At 42.8% G+C, this 15,273-nt stretch overlaps 1 protein-coding gene across 1 annotated transcript in view; it reads left to right on the top strand.

Moving 5' to 3' along the window:
• Positions 1-15,273, top strand: part of PTPN14 (protein tyrosine phosphatase, non-receptor type 14) — a 190,038-nt gene that overhangs the window by 82,035 nt on the left and 92,730 nt on the right. Inside the window, exon 3 of the mRNA XM_010853060.1 lies at positions 1,594-1,763. Within this exon, the coding sequence (XP_010851362.1) occupies positions 1,594-1,763 (170 nt within the window). The remainder of the gene's footprint in view (positions 1-1,593; positions 1,764-15,273) is intronic.

The following is a 15,273-nucleotide window of genomic DNA, read 5'->3' as shown; positions in this document are numbered from 1 at the left end:
GTGGGCCACGCACATGGTGGACGGTCTTTATCTCATTTATGCCCCGAACAGCCTGTGGCTGATGGGGGTAATCACCATCCCCATTTCGCAGAGGAAAAAGCTCCGAGACTCTGGAAGGCTCCATCACTCATACAGTTACAGAGACAGTGAGTGTAGAAGCTGAGAGATGAACTGACGTCAAAGCCTATTTTCTTTCCGTTCAGCCACATTTCATTTCTTCTATATCATCAGTCACATTGGAACAACTAATGGACTCGCTGGAGCTGGAAATGAACAATAGGGTCAGAATCCACTCAAGCAAGTTGGCCTAAGTTTTAAATAGAAACATAGCCTTGGTTCTGTTTGTTGGCATTTTGTTGCTCGAGAAATGCATAGATTTCTGGTGTTGACTTGCCCTGTGAAACATCGTGGAGGAAACGGTCCCATCTGAAAGCTCACACATTTAGAATATTTAGAATTCAGAATATTTAGATCTGCAATTTTATATAGGGAAGGATATGTCTGGTTTTCTAGTAAACTCAGAGTCAAGACTTGATTACTCATTTTGGTGGCGTGGTGACAGGATTGATGTACTGTATCGTTGAGGGTGCAGCCAGCTGTAGTGGGAACTTGGGCACAAAAATGCCTTTGGAAATTAAACATTGTAATGAAATCATGCCTTTGAAGGCAGATTTCCAGGTGTGCTGTAAACCATTCTGGGCTATAATTGAAATATAAAAGAATGCTTCAAAAGCAGTGATCTGTTTTTTTTTTTTTTTTGGGGGGGTGACTGCTGTGCTAATCCTGAAATCCTAGCATGAATTAATATAAAGACAGGATTGGATGCATAAAAGTACCTGTTTTAATCATTTAGCACATTGTTCAAAACTCAACCAGTTGAGGCTTCAAGTCCAAGGGTGAAAAATCTCACTTTCATCTATCAAATCCCCCCGCACTGATCTGCCAAGAACAGCCACCGGGGGCTCCTGTGGCAGCTGTGAAGAGCAACTCCTTCCACTCTCCATGCTTAATATGGGGGAGAGACTCACTGCAGTTATGTATAATGAAGTTGTCGAGGCCGATGTTTTTTAAGGTACTTCATTAAAGCTCAAACAGGGTGAATCCATTTTCGGTTCAAATCAGGTACCCTATGAAAACATTCTGCGCTGCGGACGCTTGACGTTGGCAGAAGGTTCCACCTTCGGAGTTGAGCAGTAAGTTACTTTGCAGCAGGTGCAGGAGCTGTGTGTGCCGCTGCCAGCGAGCTCCACGTGAGATCACGAAGCATTCCGAAAGCACAGGGAAGTCAGCCTCGAGATCTTAGAATAAGTCCGCATGGTCTCCAGTCGGTATCACCCACTGCCCTTACCTAACGCAGGTGCATCCGTGCCCACGTGTACAAAGAGCAGCCATGGGTAGGAATACTGCCATCTGGACACTCGGGGTGGTTTACAGTAAGTACTGTGTGCCTCTGGTTTTTTTTTCAAAAGTTCCAAAGTAAAAGCTGTATCCTTGTGTCCGGGCTGGGGGACCAGAGGTGAGGTTAGACGCTGGAGTGGTCTCAGGATGCCCCTTAGGAGGCCTGAACTGATGCTCTCTTGTCTTTTTACCTAGACACACTACTTTGGCCTTTGGTTTCTCAGCAAGAGCCAGCAAGCACGATGGGTGGAGCTGGAGAAACCTCTGAAGAAACATCTGGACAAATTCGCTAATGAGCCTCTGCTTTTCTTTGGAGTCATGTTCTATGTGCCAAATGTGTCATGGCTTCAGCAAGAAGCCACAAGGTAGGTGCTTTTCTCCGTGTTCCAAGCAAGGGTGTGGAGTAACTGAGGCTTCAGACGAAGTGGATGAGCTGGTTGATTTAGGGTGTGTGTGTGTGTGTGTGTGTGTGTGTGTGTGTGTGTAGTGGAGGAGAGGGGAGGTAGCTGGGGATTGTTTACCACTTTGCAGCTTTAGAATTTTTGTTTGAATCCATGTAGCTCATGCCAGCGTTTCCCTCTTCTGCTTGTGAGGTAGCAGTGATCCTGAGACAGGTAGAATTTTGTGTCTAGAAGCATAGAAATATTAATTGGAGACTGTAAGTAAAATAAATATGCTAGAATTTAATTTAAAAAATCAATTAACCACCTAATGCTGTTTGGTCCACTCGTTCCCTCAAAATATCCCCAAACAAAATGCATCATCCGACTTCGGATTTGAGGATTGAGAAGGTCACTGAAGATGGGAGTAGAGTTGAGTAAAGCTCAGACAGGGTAAGAGTTTTGGTTTGGTAGGTTTAATACAAAGAAATAGGAAGCCAGCAAGCAGAGAGACCTGGGGATTGGCCCCACCCTCCTGCTCATTGGCTGCTTTTCCTGGGAGAAACCCTGTACCGTCTTTGAAATGGTATTTCTCCCCCATCTGTAAAATGAGGGATTTGCATCTAAGTCTTGAATGATCTGATGAGTCTGCAGCTCTGTGAATGAAATGAGTATGTTTCAACTGACGTTCGTTAAAATATGCAGGTGGTGGGGGGTGTTTCCTTATCAAATGGTTATTTCGAGTAATGAAGGGAATTGCATAAACTCTCTACTTATAAGCCTTTTACTCTGATCATGGCATTCAGAGTGCTTGGGAAGCAATGCCAGTGACATCTGGGATAAAAGGAACAGTTTGCTACTTGATTATTATATGTGTCATTTCTTAGATTTTAAATTTCTGAAATAAGGATGCAGTTGAAATTTTTATTAACATTTTAAGGTGATAGTGTCCATCCTCTTCTTTTTTTAATCCAAACTATTGTTACATAGGTGGTGTTTCTATAAAACAGAGGCTGTGAGAGAGCTGACTGACCCAGGAAACCTACATCAGTCTTTCAGGTGTCATTCATTTGAAGCACTTAATTATATACCATCATGTGCTGCTTTTTTGAGTGATTTCATTTAAGTCCTTTCTGTCTAAGAAATTATCTCCTCAAATCTCCTCAAGTCAAATCAGATCAAGATGATTTCCTCCAGCTTTTGAATCCTTCTTGAGTTCTTTATACAGTGTTAGGAACACAGCATTAGGTTAATAAATACTTGCTGATTCATAGCTCTTGGACCTTTAAATGCAAGACCATGAAGGCCAAGGGTGAAACATGGACTATGAATTAATGCATACTGAGAAAATTCAGCCTGTAAGAAAAAAAAAAAAATGAAGTGGTGTTCCTCTAGACAGATTTATTCTGTAAGGTCTATTTAGGAAGAGCAGTTGAAGTGGTGAGGGACACAGAAATTACGCTTTATGAAGTTAAAAAAACAAAAGATTGTTTAAGCTTAAAAAGATGAAGACTTGCAAGGGTGCAGTAGCTGCCTTTGAACTCCCATGGGGAGGGAATTCTGTGTCAGCTCTGAAGAACAAAATTAGGGTTAGTAACGATGAAGTTCAAGGAGTTGAAAGACTTTGGTTATTTGGCTTGACATAAGAACAGAGTTTCTAATAATTAAAGCCATATAAAAGTGGAACAAGCAGACTTACAATAGGGCAGGCTCCTTGGTCTCTGGGATTGCTGTAGTTCAGGGTGAATAGCCTGTGTGGTGTCTTGAAGAGGAGACTGCCATATTGGATAGGATGTTGGAATCATCAGTGATTCTCAGACCAGGGCTTGCTGGATCACAATTAACCCAAAGCATTTATTCGAAATATGGATTCTAGGACTGCACCAGAAGTCTGAACTTGAATGTCTCAGGCTGGGGATCACAAGGATGTGTTGTTTAAAATAAGCAATATTCCTCAGGTAGTTCTGATGTTCATTCAGACTTGGGAATCAATTAGTTAACCTATAAAACTCTTTACAGTTTCAGATTTTCTAGATAAGTAAACAATGCTGCATTATTTGATTGTCAATGTTTGCCTATAAAAGCTGAAACAAAGCATGTTTAAATCTCAAAACCTGAGGTATAGAGTAGGAACTTTTGACTTTCTTTTTGCTTGGTTAGGTTGGTTCATGTAAGAGGTTTGATAAGGAAGGAAAGAAGTGTTTTTCAACAGAGGAGTTTGAAGCAGACTCTCTGAGCAGAAAAACTAACTGAAAATAATTCAGAACTTTGAAGGACATTTTTTTTAGATGTAAACTCTGGAACTAACCTATGTAAATTTCAGGTATAACCTTCTCTCTGTGGGAAAGGATATTTGTAATTAGGAGCTGGGTTTGCAAGAGGAGTTTTTTGGTACTCCTCCCCCTCCCACCCCTGATCCCCCTGCACCAGCATTGCAGGAATTTTTGTGGTCTCAAAGGGCCCGAAAACTGAAATGTGCCAAGGGGTGTCAGAGCAGGTCAAAGACTTATGCTGGAGAGATGGAGAAACAAGAGAGAAAAGTGTTGTAAGTAAATAAAGGAACATTGATAAAGGGATAAAGAAAAGAAGCAGGGAATTCCATCAGGGTTCAGTGGTCAGGACTCAGCGCTCTCACTGTGGGGGCCCTGGGTTCCAGCCCTGGTTGGGGAACCACAATTCCATAAGCCACACAGTGTGACCAAAAAAAGAAAAAGAAGAGAAAAAAGGAATGTATATACTTGGGAAAGTTGAGGGCCACCAACCATGATCCAGATTTGGCTCACTGAGACCCACCCTTAGTTTTGGACATATAGACCAGAGTGTAAAGGAGGCCTCGTTCAGACAGAAGAACATTTTGGAGTGTTCAGGACTTCTGAGTTTGATGTTAGAGATGAACATTTAGCTGAATTCAAGTGGAAGAGAGCTGTAGTACTAACAATCATTAGGAGCCCTAGGGAATGTGAACCTTCTTGGGAGGTTTTAGAAGCATCTGGGGGCTCCACTGAATATTGAAACTGTCCTCCAGGCAGAGCGGCCAAGGAGAAGCCGTAGTGGGGTGGGATCCCAGAGCGCTGTTTCACCGAAGGCCCAGCAGCGCTCACAGGAGCTGGCTAGTGACTGGCTTCCCAGTCGGTCCCTGTTTCCTGAGTGACCAGATGGCTCAGGTGCAGACGGACTTGGGCTTCTGAGAGCACCTGGGATCTGCAGCTTCGACACAGAACAGTTAGTCTTTGTGATGCCTTGCACAGTAAGATGTTTGCATAGATTAGAACTAGAGATCTGCCTTTCATTGCAGACAACCCTTTGGAGGAGGCAACCATTCAACCATCTGTGCTTGAAAAATAAGCCTTTGTCTGGAGCCCACCACACTTGTTTTCACGAAACACATGTTTGCAGTGATTTGGCTGCCTCTATTTGAGAGTGAAACAGGTTCTATAACATTAGCCACTTCTTCTCTGAATAAGAACAAGGAAGTTAGAATTAATACTGTCTGTGTGTGTGTGTGTGTGAATCTATATAAAAACACACAGAGATGAAGATATATTTAATGTATATTTCATTCTGTGTGTTTCATTTCTGATCTTCAGACAGTTCTATCCTTGAAAACTTGCAGGTTAATACAGTATTTGGAACAATGCACCAAAAATCAGAAAAGGATGTTGACTGCATGCTGTTTAAGAAGGTGATTGACTTTATTAAGATGATCAGTGTTTTTTAAATTAGAAAATTGAGACACTGTTTTTAAATTTAAAAAATAATAATTTTGCTTATTTATTTGATGTTGTGCTGGGTCTCTGTTGGGGCTTTTTCCCTGGTTGTGGCGAGCAGGGGCTACTCTCTATTTGCAGTGTGCGGGCTTCTCATTGTGGTGGCCTCTCTTGGGACCATGGGCTCTAGGGCGCGTGGGCTTCAGTAGCTGTGGCTCCCGGGCTCTAGAGCACAGGCTCAGCAGCTGTGGTGCACAGGCTTACTTGCTCCTAGCCCTTCCTTACTGGCATGTGGTATCTTCCCAAACCAGGGATTGAACCTGTGTCCCCTGCATCAGCAGGCGGATTCTTAACCCCGGGACCACCAGAGAAGCCCCTGTTTTTTTTTTCCCTTTAATTTTGATGTACTGTGTTTCCTCTCATCTCCCAGATATGACTTTTCAAAAACAAGCCTCTTCATAAGTGAGGGAAAAATGCCAAGATAACTATGGTGGAGTCGGGGATGAAACAGACAGTTCAGAACCAACATTTAGGTGGTGATTGAATAGAAGACCAAAGTTATCAGAGGGAGAATACACATAGAAGTACACATAAAAGGGGGAAAAAAAACTCTTAATATTCTTAAAGAAGTGTGAAAAAGCTGGTGAAGAGGACACACTAACAGACAGATGGAGGATGAGTCATGAAACCATGAAAAGGAAAGAGATTAGGGAGAGAATTCTCTCCAAGCTGTAAGATACATTACCTTGGGGCTTTAAAAATGTTCGTTTTTCCCCCTTTGGTTAAAATGACTCAAGGATGGACCACCATAATTTTTTCCATTTTGCTTGGCTTCTCTTCTGCCTTTTTGCCAGCTTTTCTGTTCAGCAACGGGACTCTGGTTAGGAGTTTATCTTCCCCCGTTCTGCCCTCCTCCTGACTCAAAGGAAAGATTTTTGTAATGTGTTTTAATGATGTGCATAGCAACAGGCTCATTATAAACACATGGTGTTCAGATTTTTCTGGACACAGAATGAAGAAAGATGGTTTGTGAGAGGTGGAGAAATTCTTAGTCAAACAGAAGGATCCTTAATAATAGCCAGGGGAAACCAGAAAGCTGCTGGCCAAGATCACTGCTTTTCGTTTAGGACTGGGGTTTTTCCAAGTCTTCCTCCAGTGAGGAAGTCCCTCTTTAGTTTTTTCAATACTAAAGAGAACACTTTGTAAGAGAAGAAGTAATTTTTGAAGAGTGAATTGGCTTCGAGGTTGAAGTTCCTTCACTGCATGCATGATTTCTAAAATTTTCAATTCTGGGGCATTTTTCTGTTATCAGAACATGGTTGTCTTCGCATTATCCCTGTTGAATGGCCTATTTGCATATTGCCAAGGGCCTTCTGGGCTTCCCGGATGGTTCAGTGGGTAAAGAATCTGCCTGCAATGCAGGAGACATGGGAGATGTGGATTCTATCCCTGTGTTGGAAAGATGCCTCGGAGGAGGAAAATAGCAACCCTCTCCAGTATTTTTGCCTGAAAAATCTCATGGACAGAGGATCCTGACAGGCCAAAATCCAAAGGGTCGCAAAGAGTTGGAGACAACTGAGCAACTAAGCAGCAAGCAGCCAGGGGCTTCTAATTGTCCTAAGAAGGCCAGATAGCCTGTCCTTCTTTTCCAGGACACATTTGTAGCCCGCTGTGGAGGTGGGGTGGTCTGTGCTGCTAGAGGTGAGCGCCGTTTAGACAAAGCAGTGGAGCCACCGCTGTGGCCAGCACAGTTGCTCTGCCCTCCAAGGGCGGTCTTGGCACACTGCAGCACATCCGGTGGGAACTCCAGGTCTGTGGGACCTGTGGCAGGCTCCCTCCACCCAGTGGGCGCTGCCTCTGTGTGTTCTGCACTTCTCAGCCTCTGTGGGTCGCTCTTCTCTTGTTATCACTCTTCTCCTGTACATCTCCCAACTTCCATAAAGTACTGGACAATGAGGCTACATGCTGCTGCTGCTAAGTCGCTTCAGTTGTGTCCAACTCTGTGCAGCCCCATAGATGGCAGCCCACCAGGCTCCCCCGTCCCTGGGATTCTCCAGGCAAGAACACTGGAGTGGGTTGCCATTTCCTTCTCCAATGCATGAAAGTGAAAAGTGAAAGTGAAGTTGCTCAGTCATGTCTGACTCTTCTCAACCCCATGGACTGCAGCCTACAAGGCTCCTCCATCCATGGGATTTTCCAGGCAAGAGTACTGGAGTGGGGTGCCATCGCCTTCTCTACTAGCCTTCTTGGTAAAACTGCCTGGTAGTTATTTCCAGAAAGATTTTGAAAAAAAGTCTTAATCTCTTTATGGACTAGTAGGGAGCATTCCACAATGTTAAATGTAATTCCTTGTCTGGGAAGAACTAATGGGGCAATGTGTCATTCCACTAACTGGAAATATATGGCCACGGTGAAAGCTGCACTCTTTCGGTGCCATAAAGAGCATGGGTGCATTTTCTGTTACGATGGTGAGTGACAAGGGAGGTACAACATTGTTACAGTGTTAGATGGTGGTGGGGAGTGTACCCCACTTCCAGTTACATGTTTTGGGCTATTGACATTTCTGTTGATGTTTAAGGTAGATTCACTTAAGACGTTTTACATCCCTGTGAAGGTCAAACTGGTGTTTTGATTTTTTTTTTTTTTTAACTAGGCTTCGAGAAGTGGTTCCAGTGACCTTACAAAAGCTTTCTTCACCTTACCTTTCTTGTAAATACCTAAGGTTTCCTCCTTAGTCTCTTGCCATCTGCCTCGAGTGCTATTGTAAACAAGTCAGTGTTCAACCAGTGTTTAAAATGTCTCTTTTAAAAGCTCTAATTATGGTAACGTTTCCATTTCCTTTTACAACACCATATATTTTGTTCCTCCAGTTCTCTGAGTTCTTTTATTATTTTGAAATGTCATTTTAATGGCTATTTAAAGTTTACCCGTGGGCTGGGAAATAGGGACTCCCTTCAAGTCAGACTTAAAATTCAGCATGAATTCCCTGTGGATAATATAATTTGCTGAGAATGGCAAATCCTTCTCCGAGCCAGCTCCAGCCAGTGAATGAGAACTTGTTCTCTCTCTGTCTGATGATTGAGAACGAAATTGTTTCTGCCAGATATTTTAAGATGCTGTTGATTCTGAGATTTAATCTCAAACATTATACTGTGTGGCCAACGTCACGAATGATGAGATGAGAGAGGAGGATGGCTGTGTGCCACAAACAGCCATCTTGAAGGCCAGCAGAATTGATTCCCCAAAGGAGATGAGTTGATGAAAATGTGAGTTGCCTTTTGCATTATTTCTGATTTCAACCTTTGTGTTAAGCACCTATTCCATGTTGAGACACTTTGCTAGTCAGTGGGAGTATATAATGAGCAGATCTCAACATGTCCTCTCTCTTCTGAAAGAGCAGTGTCTCCAAGCAGCATTTATTTCATTTCCACACATTTGATTTATTGGAAATTGGAGTTTGTCTGTAAAGCTTACACTGCTCATGTTATTTACTTCCTGGCGTTTGCTTTCTCGCTCTTTTCTTGAATCACGGGGAGCCTGGTAAGTGTCTTCCTGGCCCAGCTTTGTGGGCCTGTGACCTGTGCAGTTATTTGCACGGGGCCCCACACTCAGAAAGGTACTGAACTTGGCTTTGTGCTCTGCTGCCATTCTTTTGAAATTCTTAATGATTTTTTTTTTTTGGCTGCAGCAGGCAGCATGTGGAATCTTAGTTCCCTGACCAGGGATTGAATCCGTGCTCCCTGCAGTGGAAGCTTGGAGTCCTAACCAGGCAGCATGTGGAATCTTAGTTCCTGACCAGGGTTTGAATCCGTGCCCCCTGCAGTGGAAGCTTGGAGTCTTAACTGCTGGACCATTGGGGAAGGCCCAGAAATTCTTAATGATTTTTGAATAACGAACCCCGCATTTCATTTTTCACTAGACTCTGCAAATTCTGTAGCCAGTCCTGCCCAGGACAGCCTGCTACCTACGTCCCTGTTCATTCATCTCTGCTGGTTTTATTGTTGCCTTGTGACTTGCTGGGCGGATCTGAGTCTGCTGTTATGGGTGTGATCAAAGAGAAAGAGTAAATAACAATAATAAAAAAATCCACAGGGGAACAAAAATAAAATTTTCACTCTGTATGTGCACTCTGACAGATAGTATGGAACAGGGAGGCCTGGTGTGCTGCAGTCCATGAGGTCGCAGAGAGTCAGATACAACTTAACGACTGAACAGCAACAGCATGCAAATAGGAAAATAAAATTGAGGCGTTAGTAACCATTTCTGCCCCAGGACTTGACTTACTGGAAAAATCCTGCAGAGTTGGGGGAGCCATTAATATTCTAAAATCAGTTGAATTTCCTTTAGAGAAGCTGATTAATTAGCTTATCTCAATCCTCAACTAGGATTTCCTTACGTTTTTCTGTAAAGAGGATGACTCTCCAAAGTTTAGACTTTTATTAATTAAAGCAAAAGCACACCTTAGTGCCTACCTCATCATACCAAGTCTTCCACATGTATGGATATCCTTTTTATCCTTCTCTTTCCCCTCTCGGGAAAAAGATCTCTTTTGCAAGAATATGTAGAGAGATAGAAGGTTAGGCAACAGAACAATGAGGTGTACCCAAATAAAATGAAGTTAGTACTTAAACACAATCTAGTTGTTTTTTTGTTTAAAATTCTCATTTTTAATCATATGGCTAATGTGTATTTACTAGTATTTGATGATCTGTTCTGAAATTCTCAAAAGCAAACAAAAATCATGTGTTTCTGTTGAGCTGCTTGGATATAACTTGATGTCTTAAGCGAGGGCAACGATTTTGGTTTTTTTTTGCATTCCCTGATCTTCAAAAATACATGTATTCATCTGTTTATTCACTGATTCATTGATTCCAAATGGTTCTTTATCAGAGTTGCATTGCAGGAGACTGAGAAAGATCCAACATTTGACTCATGGAGTAATAAAGGTTTATAATACAGCAGGGATTAAAATTTTAGAATATTGAATTTGTTCAAAAGCCTAGTAGAACCCAATGATCCCACGCAACAGTGTCTACCTTCAGCTGAGAGGTAGAGAGAGGGGGAAAAGTAAACAGTAGTGAGGAGAAGAGGTGTTTTGTCATGTCAAAGCATGCCAGCTATGCTGTATGGATTTTTTTTTAAGAAAGCATCCACTTCCTTAAAAAGTATTTCTCAGATTTTTCGGGATACCATTATAATGGGTGGGATTGGGAGGAGTGTGTTAATTTCAATACTGGGTTTTTTAAAAAATCTTGCAGGGAGAGAGAGGCACAGGAGGGTAGATGTTTTAGAATCCTTTGCTCTGCTTTTTCCCTGGCATCTCAGTGAGGGGGACCTTAAGTTGGGGCAGAATGGGTGGGAAGGGAGGAGGGAAGTGGCTGGCGTGGGGGACTCCCTCGTGAAAGAGCCCCACAGTGCCTGAGCAGCAGCAGCATCTAGAAAGCATAGAGTCCTTTTTTGTGCTTTTATGGCATAGCTGTTTTCTGACCCAATACAAGACCTCCAAGCCTAGCCAGCAGGGCCTGAGAATATAACTCTATGGGGTTTTGTGGAAGAAGGTAGTTGGTATTCTGTCATTAGACAGAATTTAATAGTAGTAACCATGAGAGTGGCTAGCATTTATGTGTGAGGTACTGCGGTAAGTATTTTCCGTAATTTTCTTTTTTGGCCCTCACTTGTGTGCTTAGTCGACTGCTCAGTTGTGTCCAACTCTTTGTGACCCCATGGACTGTAGTCCGCCAGGCTCCTCTGTCCATGGGGATTCTCCAGGCAAGGATGCTGGAATGGGTTGCCATTGCCCCGCCTCCAGGGGATCTTCCCAACCCCAGGGATCAAACCCAGGTCTCCTGCATAGTAAGTGGATTCTTTACCGTCTGAGCCACCAGGCTACAATCCCATAAAGGGGGCTCTATTATCATTCTCTGAAAAAGGATTGTGGGTTTTTCCCCAAATAGAAGTTTTATTACTGATAAGTGGAGATTTTATCCATCAATTAGTTGAATCCTTCACATTTCATTGCCAGAGAAATACTTCTGTCCACATGTCCCCTGACTCCCCAGCTTTACTAGAGAAGCAGGAGTGGGGGGTAGCTCCTACTGAAGGGTGAGCAGAGAACAGCAGGGGAGGAGTACTTGGAAATCAGAGATGATGAACTAGCAGCGTGAGAGCTGATTCTGGTCTCCTGGTGGGTTTTGTTGTACCTGCACCATTTTTTAAAGAGTTGGACTTGGATGCCTTGCAGGTAGGCATGTGCTGTCCAGTTTGCCCATTACCCTGACTCCCTGTGGTGCAATATGGACTCCTTCATGCGACCTGCTGGCTCTGTAGGCATTTAGGTTGTGACCGCTGATACTTGTACTTTCTGTATAACTTGGCGTGCTTCTCAATACTGTGATCAACCCATATCTCCGCAGTGGCCCATCTGGATCTGTGGCACTCAGAGTCCAGCTGTCTTCATGCTTTAGCCACCTACCAGAAACTGGATGGTCCAAATGGATGTGCGAGTATCGTTCTCCTTACATCCTTGTTTGAAAGTTTCTTTCTATGTCAGATCACTGCAGAGTGCCAGATAACATGTTCCTGTACTTTATGTGGTGGAGATGTGGCTCAAGTCTTTCAGATTTCCCCTCTTTATTGCTTTCAATATCTGCCTCATCTCTGATTACTCATAAAAGATTGCATCCATCAGAAAGGTACTAAATGTTCTGTAGGGCCAGAAAAAAAAGAAGAAACCACCCAAATTTTAAGCAAACATAGCTTATTTGAAAAAGTAGTTTGCTGTCTATCAAGGTAAACTAAGCTTTACCAGAGTCATGGCTTTATACCCAAACGTGAGATGCCACACATTCTAGAGGCCATTTGCTTTATTGTACAGATGAAGGAGATGAGAGCTAGGGAGAGGAAGGGGCTTTGCCCACAGTCACACCACTGCTTAGAGACGGAAGTCTGGCTCTTCAGCCGGCACTGGCATGGTTTGTAAGTTAGCCAAGGATGCAGACATGGGAGAGGATTTATTTAAATTTCCAAAAGCCTTACCCCATACTCCCCTCCCTTGCCCTGCCACAGCTAAGACAGCCTGTGAAACTGGAAGAGATGTGTTTTGTCCAAGGGAAGGAAGCAGTTTAGACGGAAGAAACAAAGGGCAAGGGAAAACAGGCACTTCTTTGAATGGAGTCCTTTAAATAGTGAGCCTTCTGTCGAGATTGGAACTGAGATGGGTTTTATTTAGCATTTTTATCAGTGATCTGCCGCCCTGGGCATAGAGTGAAAGTGCCAAGCTTTCAGATGACACTAAGCCCTTTAGAAGAGTGGAAAATTGAGACATTGGAAATAAACAGTAGAAAGGTGTCAGCCAGTGTCAAGTTCCCAGGTGTGACTGTGAAAGGATGATACTGTGCTCTCTGGTGTAATTTGTGAGCGGAGGGGAGGAGTCGTCATAGCAGGGACATGTTGCAACATGTTTCAGTTTACAGCAGCCCAGCTCTCAAGGTTAGCCCATCAATCTTGTGCCTGCAGCTGGCCAGAATGAGTGGATGCGTTGCCAGTGTAAAAATGTTTCCTGCCAACATGAAAAGGTGTTACTGTTATTCAGAGCAAATCCCAGCAAATTTTACGTAAGTTTCACTAAAATACAAGCCAGACACATGATAATTTACCAGAAAATCAGAGCAATGAAGAAGCAGTGTTAGAAACAAATGTTTTTGACCAGGACACCAAATGTTTTGAAGAAGGTCTTCAGAAGACATGAACTGTGATAAATAAACAGAGAAACCCATAGATCGAGGAAAACTCAAAAAGGTCAGTAATTTGGATCCTTGAAATAAATGACCAATTGTGAAAAGATGGATATTGGTGGAAAATATGAATGCAAGTTAGGTATCTGCCAGACTGCACTGTGTATATATTTTGAATGACTAATAGAATCAGTGAAGAACTGGTATTTGGTCTAATCTTCAAGGAAAATATTAGCTGGAAGTAAAATATAGTTCAAAACCAAACTCTGCTGTAGTAGATTTGTACTCAGGAAATCTACTTTGCAGGTATTTGTTTCTTGGCCAGGGTCTGTAAACTCCCTCAAACTCAGCTTTTGTGTTTATACTCAATTAGAAATGATGCCAGCATAGCTCCTGTGAGGATTAATTTGGAAAGCACCCATTACTATGTTCAGCACATAGTGGATATTCAAATAATGTTTGTTTTTTAAATAACAAACATTTGTGAGGTAATGAGAAATTGCTGTGCAGATAGTTGTCAATCAGTTTTGGCCCTGGTAACCAGAAATGTACAGGGAAGAGAGTTCTGGGAATGTAGATTAATCTAGTCAGGTTGTGACATTACAGTGCCACCAAGGGGCTTAGTATCTAACTAAGCCAGCTAAGCTCACTGTGCTCAATCATTCAGTTGTATCCGATTCTTTGAGACCCTAAGAACCATAGCCCACCAGGTTCTTCTGTCCATGGAACTTCACAGGCAAGAATACGGGAGTGGGTTGCCATTCTGTTCTCCAGGGAAGATTCCTGATGCAGGGATCCAACCCATGTCTCTTGTGTCTCCTGTATTGGCAGGCAGATTCTTTACCATTAGCGCCACCTGGGAAACTCTTGATTCTGCTAACTGATGATTAGCAGGGTCCAAATCACTAAAAACCCTGCTTTTGTAGAAACTCTTTTTGGCTAGAAACTTTTTAATAGTACTGACTTATGAGTGCTAGCCTCTTCATGGATCATACCCTTGTCATGGCGAAGGGGCTTGCCATACAGAGCCACCCAAGATGGACTGGTCATAGTAGAGAGTTCTGACAAAAAGTGGTTCACTGGAGGAGGGAATGGCAAACTACTCCAGTATGCTTGCCTTGAGCACCCCATGAATAGTATGAAAAGGCAAAAAGATATGACACTGGAAGATGAGCTCCCTGGGTTAGAAAGTGTCCAATAGACTCCTGGGGAAGAATGGAGAAATAGCTCCAGAAAGAATGAAGAGACTGGGCCAAGGTGGAAATGATGCTCAGTTGTGGATGTATCTGGAAGTAAAGTCTGATGCTGTACAGAACAATACTGCATAGAAACCTGGAATGTTAGGTCCATGAATCAAGGTAAATTGGACATAGTCGAGCAGGAGATGACAAGAGTGAACATCGACGTCTTAGGAATTAGTGAACTAAATTACACTCATTTTACATGCTAGCAGGGTAATGCTCAAAATCCTTCAAGTGAGACTTCAGCAGTACTTGAACTGAGAAATTACAGATGTACAAGCTGGATTTTAAAAGGGCAGAGGAACCAGAGATCAAATTGCCAACATCCATTGGATCACAGAGAAAGCAAGAGAATTCCAGAAAAATCATCTGCTTCATTGACTTCTCTAAATCCTTTGACTGTGTGGATCACAATAAACTGTGGAAAATTCTGAAGGAGATGGGAATACTAGACTACCTTGCCTGTCTTCTGAGAAACCAGTATGCTGGTCAAGAATCAACAGTTAGAACCAAAATGGAACAACAGGCTGTTTCAAAATTGGGAAAGGTGTATGTCAAGGCTGTATATTGTCACCCTGCTTATTTAACTTCTATGCAGAGGACATCAAGCAAAATGCCAGGCTGGATGAATCACAAGCTGGAATCAATATTGTGGGGAGAAATATCAACAACCTCAGATATGCAGATGATACAACTCTAATGTCAGAAAGTGAATAGGAACTAAAGAACCTCTTGATGGGAGTGCAAGAGGAGAGTGAAAAAGCTGGCTTGAAACTCAGCATTCAAAAAACTAAAATCATGGCATTCGGTTCCA

The sequence above is a fragment of the Bison bison genome, unplaced genomic scaffold (assembly GCF_000754665.1).
Source record: "Bison bison bison isolate TAMUID 2011002044 unplaced genomic scaffold, Bison_UMD1.0 scf7180017864322, whole genome shotgun sequence".
NCBI lineage: Eukaryota > Metazoa > Chordata > Mammalia > Artiodactyla > Bovidae > Bison > Bison bison.
The sequence above is the reverse complement of the archived record's forward strand: the minus strand, read 5'-3'. Positions and strand labels throughout refer to the sequence as shown.